General features: G+C 41.9%; 2 protein-coding genes across 2 annotated transcripts; one reads left to right on the plus strand and one right to left on the minus strand.

Moving 5' to 3' along the window:
- Nucleotides 1-272: 272 nt before the first annotated feature.
- On the plus strand, nt 273-1,226 carry LOC311613085 (olfactory receptor 10J4-like; the record flags this gene model as incomplete). Its single annotated transcript, XM_084866553.1, has 1 exon — nt 273-1,226. The coding sequence occupies exon 1, from the start codon at nt 285-287 to the stop codon at nt 1,224-1,226; it is 942 nt and encodes a 313-aa protein (XP_084722679.1). The 5' UTR covers nt 273-284.
- A 3,080-nt stretch (nt 1,227-4,306) lies between these two features.
- FCER1A (Fc epsilon receptor Ia) lies at nt 4,307-10,065 on the minus strand. Its single transcript, XM_084866561.1, has 5 exons — nt 9,963-10,065; nt 9,515-9,535; nt 8,184-8,438; nt 6,413-6,670; nt 4,307-4,683 (listed from the first exon to the last, which is right to left on the minus strand). The coding sequence occupies exons 1-5, from the start codon at nt 10,015-10,017 to the stop codon at nt 4,490-4,492; spliced, it is 783 nt and encodes a 260-aa protein (XP_084722687.1). The 5' UTR covers nt 10,018-10,065; the 3' UTR covers nt 4,307-4,489.
- Nucleotides 10,066-10,445: the final 380 nt, after the last annotated feature.

The following is a 10,445-nucleotide window of genomic DNA, read 5'->3' on the forward strand; positions in this document are numbered from 1 at the left end:
TATAAAATCTGTCTCGTAATTTGTCTGTGCTTTCCCTCTCAGATTTTTCTCTGACCTCAATCCTAGGGTCCTAAGGTAGCATGTCTGTAGTACAAAAGAAGAAGAAGGACAAAGGTGATGATTCAGTCAACAGCTGGATAGTAATGGCCCTCGAGGTCTGAAGCATTGCTCAGAAGAGAGGCAGCCCTTTAATGAAGGCCTTGGTCCAGCCTATTCTCTTTCTTAGTTAACTCATCACACATTTCTTTTCTTTGCCCAGATCTTCCAGACCTAGACCTTCCTCGATGCCAAAACCAAACTCCACTGCTGTGACTGAGTTCCTCTTTGAGGGTTTCTCCAGCTTCGAGTGGCAGCACAGGCTTGTCTTCTTTGTTGTCTTTCTCACTTTGTATCTGCTGACTCTCTTGGGCAATGCCATTATTGTCAGCATTATTTGCATGGACCGTCACCTCCATACCCCCATGTACTTTTTCCTGAGCATGCTGTCCGTCTCCGAGACCTGCTATACTGTGGCCATCATCCCCCAGATGCTCTCTGGCCTGCTGAGTCCTCATCAACCCATTGCTAAACCAGGATGCGCCGCTCAGCTCTTCTTCTATCTCACCTTTGGTATCAACAACTGCTTTCTGCTCATGGCCATGGGATATGATCGCTACGTGGCCATCTGCAACCCCTTGCGGTACTCAGTCATCATGGGTAAAGAGGCCTGTGTGCGGCTTGTCTCTGGGTCGCTGGGAATTGGTCTGGGCATGGCCACTGTTCAAGTCACCTCTGTGTTCTGCCTCCCCTTCTGCGATGCCTTTGTCATCTCTCACTTCTTCTGTGACGTGAGACCCCTGCTGAAGCTGGCCTGTATAGACACCACGATCAATGAAATCATCAACTTTGTGGTCAGCATCTGCGTCCTGGTTCTCCCCATGAGTCTGGTCTTTATCTCGTATGTCCTCATCATCTCCACCATCCTCAAGATCGCTTCAGCTGAGGGTCGGAAGAAGGCCTTTGCCACCTGCGCCTCCCACCTCACAGTGGTGGTCATCCACTATGGCTGTGCCTCCATCATCTATCTCAAGCCTAAGTCCCAGAGTTCCATAGGCCAGGACAGACTCATCTCAGTGACCTACACCGTCATCACTCCCCTGCTCAACCCCGTTGTGTACAGTCTGAGGAACAAGGAGGTCCAAGACGCTCTGTGCAGAGCCATGGGGCGAAAGCCCCTGTCCCCTTAATGAGGAATGATTGTGAAGGCTTTTTACTTGGTTTATCAATATGTATTGATCTTAATGCTATTTCAATAGGTTTGGCTCCGTGAACTGAGAGGTCCCAGGTTCGATTCCAGTCAAGGGCACATGCCTGGCTTGTGGGCTCCATCCCCAGTGGGGGATTTTCAGGAGGCAGTGGATTCATGATTCTTTCTTATCATGGATGTTTCTGTCTCTCTCTCCTTCTTCCTTCCTCTCTGAAATAAATAAAAATATACATAAAATAAAACAAAGAATAGTAGACTAAGTTTAATTGGGTGTTAAAACTGAAGGCTTTCCTTTGAACTAATCACTGTTCTTTAATGCCCTTCTTCAGAAAAGAGAAAAAAAATGACTTCACATATAGTTAAGAATGTAAAAGAAAGAATTACATGCCTGAGCCACTCATATCTATGTTCTCTCACACACACATGCACATAGCTATACATACCCTGAGGATATGTTAAGTAATACAACTCCATTAAGACACAGAATACAGCAAAGTTCTTAAGAGCGAATAGAAAGCATATTAGAAAGACTTTTGTGTGTGTGTTATTATGGGGGTTGGAGTAATTTTTGCAAATATTTTAACAACTAAGTGAGGAGGCATGCCTGTGTATCTTTTCCAGTAGACATTGAAGGCTTTATTGTAATATGTGTTTGCCACTTGCTAAGATCCTGCCACAGCCTGAAGAATCATCAAAAGAGGTCACGCACACTTTCTGGGTGACGGGAACTGCCCTAACTGATCATTCCTGGGAATGAGGAGGGCAAATGGGGGAAAGCAAAAGCCATCAGCTACCGAGAGCCCAAAGGTGGGGTGTTCATAGTCCAGAGATACCTGGGTGAGAAAACTCCAATTATCAAGCAGGACATGCTGAAAAGTCCAATGCTTTTCACATTTCCAATTCGGGAGTGAAAGAGGATGGAGGTTGGGAAGAGTCAAGCAAAAATACAGTTTCTCTTGCAAGATAGAGCTAAACTCTTTGAAAGAGTATTCAGTGTAAGCGCTTTAACGAAAACCTCTGAAAATATTTATTACTGAGTGGAAGTCTGAAGCTTGACTTAAAAAGAATTTCCAGTAAGTTCCTAAGCCTGCAGAGGCTAATCTTCAGAAATTTCTCCTTAGATACTTCAGCTTAAAACCACAGTTGATAAAAGCAGTTCATGTGTGAACATCTACAGAAGGTGAATGCATATGCTCTGGTGGGAGGAAAATCCGCTCTCTCATCCTTCCACTCCACTCTGGCCTTCTCTACTGAGGACCAAGCACAGCCTGAGTTTCACACAGAGCTCTTACAGGCCCCAGTGCCCAGCTGGTGCAAGTGAGGACCCTGCAAAAGCTTGTGAAAGTGTCATGAAGGCTGCTGGGCACTGAGGTGGGGACCGGTCAGTGGAAGTCAGCAAATCCCCTAAGCAAAGCTACCATGTCTCACTTAGCAGAAAACCCTGGCAGCGAAGTCTGAGAGAGAAACGCTATCTTTGCCTTTGTGTCCAGATTTCCAGAAATGATAGAGCCAGTACATTTCTGTGAGGATAGCCATAGAACCATTATGAAAACCGTGTCCTTCGTAGATCTGCTTCATCTAGGTGAACAGGTTAGGTAAAGGTCTGATGGCCCGTGTAACACTTCCTTCTGTTTGAAGTGGTCTCTCGTTGAGACTGTTGTACACTAGGCTGATTGCTCCCCTGCAGGACCCACATTCATTGCTCCAGCTGCTGGAGTGTCCTGGGCTGACAGTTCTCAGCTGAGTCCCTCTTCAGGAATTGCCCTTGCTAAGAGCTGCCTCCTTCAAAGCCACATGGTTGGCCTCCATGACTTGCTAGTTCAGGGTATGAACACGGTATGATCAATTTAAGATGATCAGGAAGGGCTGTCCCAGTTGCAGGCTCTCAGCTATGCCACTGTTTGAACTGTGTGAGGCTTTTGCGGTGTCTCTGACACGTTTCTTTTGCCCGGTCCTGCTTCCTTCACGCTCACGCAGGGTTGGTCCTGAGGGCACTCCCTAATAAACTAGTTGCACTCACATCTCTGTTTCAGATATGTTTCCCGGAAGCCTCCATTTACATTTTAGGACACCATTTCTAGAACAGCAATTGGCAAGTGAGGCCCCAAATTTTCAGTGTTGATATAGGCTAAGGCAGAAGGCCAGTTAGTTATATTTTAATTAAAAAATAATTTTATCCTATCAACTGAACTCTATTTGCTTTGGCTCAGTTCAGTTGGCAGCAGTTTAAGAATCATTTTCTTGGAAACGGGTTAAAAATTAAGATATAAATTTTTCTCAGAATCCACAAAAAAATCATCCCCTTATCTTAAAAAAAAATTTTTATGAACAATTTTATTTTGTCTCATGATTAGTTTAGTCCCTTTCTAATAGTTGGCTTTAGAAGAGGCTATAACTTAGTCCCATTTATTCTATGAGATAATCCTGGGACTCCAAGGAATATAATAAAGACATAAAATGAAAAGAGAAATCAACAAACCAGAAATGTCTAAATTCTTTGCTTGAGATTTATTCCGTTCCAGACTTTTTTCAGAGCAGAGAGTTCTGATTATTACTATTTACTAGAATCTCCTTAGAAGATGCTTAGTTCAGGTGCTGTAAGAGGGTATTAAAGATATAAGTTTGGGGCGAGGGGGTTCGATGGAGGAAAGAATCACAAGGGAATTTTAGACCGAGCCTCAGCCCCTAAGTTCTATGACTCAAGACTGCCCCAGATTCTGCCAAGACCTAGAAGCTCATGGATAGTAAATTGAAGAGAGAATATAAAAATGATCAACCTCACTAGCATTCCACCATGTCTTCTCACTCCTAGCTCATACTTACAATGGTCAAGAGACAACTTGCCTAATCTAAAACCTCATGGTTTTTGCCTCCAGAAGCAAAAATAATAATAATAAATAAATAAAAAAATAAAGAAAGAAGAAAAACAACAACTGGCAAGCCTCGGATACTTGGAAGCAACACACGGTTTCATATTGCTTTTATTAAAATTGTACTTTTCCTTCAAAACTATATAAATAAAGTATAAACAGGTGTATAAATGAATCTATACATTCTTTTTACTTGTTTAACTGATGTTTATTGAGCACTCATTACATGCCACTTAACCAGTGGTAGTTGGTTTAGTGAGCAGTCAGGTGAACACAGATTTTTCTATGGACATTGTGAGTGGGGTGTGACAACAGAAGCAATTGCGGATGCCTGAAGGAAACTGTTGCTGCAAATGTTTCTTGAGCGGTGACATCACTTCGGTGGCATTGGCTTGGGCTGTGGCTGTGGGTCCATACGTTTGTTGCCTTTCCTGGCGCTCTTGATCAAGATGAATGCAAACTGCTTCTGGGTTGAGATAAACAGCGCTGTGTCCACAGCAAACAGGATGGCTACCAAAACTGGGATAAGGGGTTGCCATGAGTAGTAGCTGCTTTGGTGAAAGGAATCTGGGTGCGACAGGAAACAAAATCTTATTGAATAATATTAAAAGTTGAACAGCAAGTTTCAAAGCTTCATCCTCCCCAAGAGAAGGGGCCGGCATGGTCTGCCCTATTCTAGCTTGCCATGGCATTTCTCAGGTGCAGGGAGAAAACACTTCTGAGTTTGGGTTCCTCACACTGTGCTCCCTGGAGCCTAGGGAGTCCTGAACATCTCCCAAGCCCTTGTCTGACAGTCTCTCTAGCCAATATGCCCAACGGGGAAGGTAGATAATAGGAACCATAACCCCTTTCCTGAAACTGAAAAGACTAACATCCACACATTATTTGGGATAGAAAGGAGACAGAGTGAGATCAGGGGACATCAGTATCTTATTTATCAATCAACCAATCAATCAATCATCATTCTTGCATGCCTTTTGGGTAAAATGAAGATATTGAACAAAATCATCTTTACATTTCCTTCCAGTTGCACTATTTTGTGACTCTGTTACTCTTTTTACAAAATACCGCTTTTGGCTTTTCGTGATTATTCTAGAATTATAGAGACCCAGAATATTAAAGCAAGGTATTTCTTAGAGCTCATCTAGATCAGTGGCTCTGAACACTGTCTATTCATTACCATTACCTGAGAGAGCTTTTAAAAATACTGATGTGTGCATGCCTTATCAAATCAAGTAGGTTCGAATTTCTAGGAATGAGAAATGAACATCAATATTGTTTTTAAATTTCTCCAAGTGATTCTGATAAAGTCTGGACCAAACTCTTTATTTTATTGACAAAGATACTGAACAATTAAATGGTATTTAGGTCTCAAATTAGTTAACAGGGAGCTGCCACTAGAGCCTAATTCTAGCTTCTGGACTCAGGCTTCTGTAGACATTAGTATGAGCCAAGTTTGCCAATTTCCTCCTTGTAAGGCAAATATTTCAAAGGCTCTCTCTGTTATACGAAGTTTGGGAAGAGCAGTCCTTTTGATTGGCTGCCTACCTGCTCATTTCCCCCCCTCATTAAGCCCTCTCTTTTTTCTCCAAATATACAGGCACACAGCCTATTGGATTATTGGTTTTCTTGCCCAACCCTCCTACGAAAAACAGATTAAGGTCTTCACAGCCTTTGTTTCTTCAACTTTGATACTTTCCTTCAATTCAGTAAATATTAGTGTCCCACAAGGAGCAGCAGGTGACTTTGAGATCAAAACTAATTGCAATGTGTTATGCTTGGGCAGTGCTTAACAAATTATAAATCCATTTAACAAATATTACCACATTTAATCTTTATTAAAATGCCTTAATATGAGCAGGTATTGCTATTGTCATTAAACAAACAAACAAACAAAAATTAAGCCAGAGATTGAGAACGATACTATAGTCCGTGTCTCTCCATTAGATGTTTAGTAGATTTTCTAAGGGATCACAGCTACCCCCATTTTACAAGCTGCTACTATTTCAAGTTAAGATGTCTTCTATTCCTTCCTCTGCTATAGGCTCCTTCCCTTTCTTTTACTAACTCACCTTTTAAAACAGTTCTTTTATTGATTTCAGAGAGTGAGGGAGAGGGAGAGAAAGATAGAAAATCAATGATATGAGAGAATCATTGATCGGCTGCCTCCAGCACGCCCCACTCTGCGGATTGAGTCCGCAACCCAGGCATGTGCCCACCAGAAATTGAACTGTGACCTCCTGGTTTATAGGTTGAACATTCAACCACTGAGCCATGCCAGCCAGATCTAACTCACCTTTTTTTACAGTGATCTTGAGGGATTCCGAGGTACGGTTTATCTGCAAAATTCTGCCCGAGCAGTAATAGTTGCCGCTATCTTTTGTGGTGGCATTGGTAATGGAGTAGTTGTAGTTATCATACCAGTACTTCAGTGGTATGCCATCCTTGTAGTAAATCACCTTGAAGACATTTATGTTCTTCCAACCATGGCACCTGATGAGGAAGGACTCACCCTCCTGTACCACCTCAGAAGAGGACTGAAGCAGCAGCCAATCTGAAGAGCATTTATTAAGTTACTTATTTAACAATGAACAAATAGATGATATAGATAGATTGGGGATAGACAAATAACAGGTAGATAAAATAGATGAGGTCCGGGATTGAGTCTGTGTCAGAGCCATGGTTCATCATTAATATATTTCTTGGCTCATAAAGTCAATATAAAGGAAACAAAATAATGCTTAGAGTGGGACTTCTCTATTGATAAATCTTCTCTCTTCCTGAATAGTAAGTCTGGAGCCATAAAATTTCTCTGACATTTCTGCTGAGCCTATCCAAGGAAGGTCTGAAACCCAGGATTCCCTTTAGCTCCACTCTTGTTAGTTCTAGTCTCTAAGTGGCAAGCAAACCTATTCTGCCCAAGGCATCTTAGCCTAGGACAGTGTCTATTTTGTCTTCTCTTACTTCATTGGGGACTTTCAGTTTTATTATTGCTCATAGTTGATCCTAAAACTTCCTCAGAACATGTATAACAACTCTTAGTAATTATTTGTGTAATAATTTACTTAATATCCTTGTCCTTATTTGGCTTTATACAAGAGGTTTGGGGCCATGTCTGTCCCTTACACTATATCCCCAGTGCCTAACACAGTACCTAGGAGTTGATAAGTACTCAACAAATATTTTCAGTAATGAGTCCATGAAAAATTAGGTTCCATGACTATTGTCATTTTAAGAATTGAAAACAGTCACCAAAGAAAAATGTTAAATGGAAATGTGGCTAGTTTGTGCAAACATATTTTATTTATGAGCAATCCTTGAGGACTTTACCAGAATCTACTCTACGGACATAAAGAAGCTATTTGATACTCCTTTTGTTTTTATTTGGGATTTGCATATGGATGTTAAAACATCTTTCATTCAAGAGAAAAATACAAAGTTTGTCTTTACTTTAAAATATACTTATGTTTAAAAATATAAAGTAAAATATGATAATAACCTAGACATTCAAATGAAATCATTAGCTTAATCATTCAGCATTTACTAACTAACCCAAGTATGTCTAAGCAGGCTTCACTAATTATTATCAATAGGAAAGTGATGCAGGTGAAAAACAAACATAAACTTTTTTTCTTAAGTAAAAATAGAGGACATGAGGCATGTACACAGATATCTTTCAAAATGAAGGGTACAACCAAATATTCAGGCCATTGCACATGGATATTGCAGAGCAAATCTTTAAATCAAACCTTTGATCCTATTTCAGATATATAGCTCTTTGCAATATTCACACACCCAACATGTCAGTGATCACATAATTTGCATCTGAATCTATGTAGAAAAGATAGTCAGAGGTGAAATAAAATGGACAAATATCATTGCAGGATGGGCAGAATATTGAAAGCATACAGAAGTAGAGATGCAAGAAGAGAGATTTATGGGTCTTGGGCGAGTCCCTGAGTTCTACCCTGGTACCCTAAGCCTTAGAATAACTTCTTTGCTCCCCATCACCAGAGAGGCCGTCCTTTACCTGGGGAAACCTGCATTTCCACAGACTTGGAACTTACCGCTGAAGACTTCTAGATTCACCGGTTGACTTGGGATAAGGTTTTTGCTCTGACATCTGTATTCCCCGCCGTCCTGGAATGTGGCATTCACAATGTCCAATCTTGGAGCTGTCACTGCTAGCACGGTATTGTTGTGGGTCCACTTCGTGGAGTTAACTTCCAGAGAATTGTTCCCGTTACATCTAAGAGTCACATTCTCTCCTTGAAATATTCTGTTCCATGGTGGATTCAAGGACAATGTAGATTTCCCGGCAGCTTTGGGAAGATCAAATTGTGAAAAGAGATACAGAGAGGGAAACATCATAGAAAATTAATTGTCTAGGCTTCAAAATACAGATATACTAATAGTCAATCAATGGTCTGTCTACCCTCTACTGATGTTGATAAGACCCTAGTTTGTTTAGGATTTTAAAAAGGAGGAAACACTGGTGTGGTCCCAGGGAGCTCCCTATCTAGGGAGAAAGACAGGACAAAAATGCAGGATATTAAAAAGAACAAATAAATAAGCAAACCAAAAATTTAAAAAATTAAAATTGGTAGAAGAGAACTCATTTAATTCTCTTGATTTCCGTTTTCAGAATTTGTAAATGAGGACTGCAATCTCTTTTCAGGCAGAGGCAATGTCTATCATGTTCAGCCCCAGCTTGACTCAATGGCTGGCATGTGGAGTGAATGAATGAGTGAATAATGGATGCATAACTCTGTTGTGAGTGTTTACACAGAAAACAATGCATGCCAATTCTGGAAGGTAATGAGGAAGACCAAGAGGATCCGTCTTAAAAGGTTTCCAAGAACAAAGAGATGTGATACAAATCTGAACTGAAGCTAAGGAAGTAGCAGGGGGTGATGAAGAAAAGGTGATGCAGTAGAAAGAGAGCCAGATTTGAATCCAAGGCACTCGTGTTAGAATCCAGTCTTTTGCTTGCTGTGTAACGTCCAGAAAAATCACTAAGCCTGAGATTCAGCACCCTTAATTGTAAAATAATAACATGAAGAATGGTGATGTAAGAATTGAGTGAGATTATGTAATAGTGCCTGGAAGAGAAGCCGAGACATTGAAATGGTCCAAAGAAGTGGTTGTTGGCATAAAAAGAGGAGGTGGTGACGGGAGAGAGTGAACTGGTATGTGAGATACTTCTGAGTGAGAGAAAAGAAGGAAGACAAGGCAAGGTGGACATGGGAAGTGGGTTGAACAGGGAGTTGTAGATCCACAATCATTAGAAAAATAGTAATCATCATTAGAAAACAAAGACGCTGGAACGAAGGGAAACAGTGTGGGGAGGAATGCCCGGACACATGGAAACACCAAGTGACGAGGACAGAGGACTCACCTGCTGGCATGACACCTGGAGCTGCAAACGTTCAGAGAGGATACGTTAGTGTCCATCCCCAGCCTTCTGAGGCTCCTGACGACTGGGGACCGGGGTGTAGACTATGTCTACATTCATGGAATTTTAAGGGCTCACCATCTTCCTAGGCATTTGATCCTCAGATAAGGAGATTCTCTTTTTTTTGTATCCTCCCCACCCCTTCCTGTCCTCTGGAGATGCCAGAATGATTGCAAGAAACCAGGCTCTCAGTCCTCTAGCTTTTTGCTGAGATGTTGCTCAGCTCTGTTCCCTCTGCTTTCCAGTTTGTCTCCATTACAGAATCCCCGGGAAATGCCCCAAGGTTTGGGCACGGCCTAGGAAAAGTCAGCACTAAACCCAGCAATCCCACCCCAGCTGCTTCCCAATCCATTCTGGCTGCTGCAAGAGGGGTGACTGAGCCTCTACTTACAAAAGAGCAGCAACGCTGTCCACAGCAGGGCAGGGCCTCCCATCGAGGTGGACATCTCTCCAAGTGCAGACTGAGCTGAAGTCTAGGGCCTTACGATCGACTTAAACCCAAAAAGGAGAAGGAAATGTTTTCTGTGTCCTATCTGGTTACCTGATCAGCTGTGCCTGGGTTTGCCTCCTTCCCCGAAGATAAAATTTGGAGTGGTGCCTAATTGGGCAATCTTATATGTATCTCCTTACTCCCCATCCCATCTCCAGAGATATACTTGGAATCTAGTAAAAGACAGGCACAGGGCTAGACACACAGTCAGAGGACATTCTTAAACGGTCTACCAATGCAATTTAGGAAAGTGGGGTGCAGGCGATGTTTCCTTCATTTCTCACGATAATCCTATGAAGCAGGTGCCTTCGTTACATTTTATAGGTAGGAAAACTGGAGCTAAAGGAGGTTAAGCAACTTATCTTAGGGTACGTACTAAATGGC

Source organism: Pipistrellus hanaki (genome assembly GCF_964339955.1).
Source record: "Pipistrellus hanaki genome assembly, chromosome: 18".
In the NCBI taxonomy this organism is placed as follows: domain Eukaryota; kingdom Metazoa; phylum Chordata; class Mammalia; order Chiroptera; family Vespertilionidae; genus Pipistrellus; species Pipistrellus hanaki.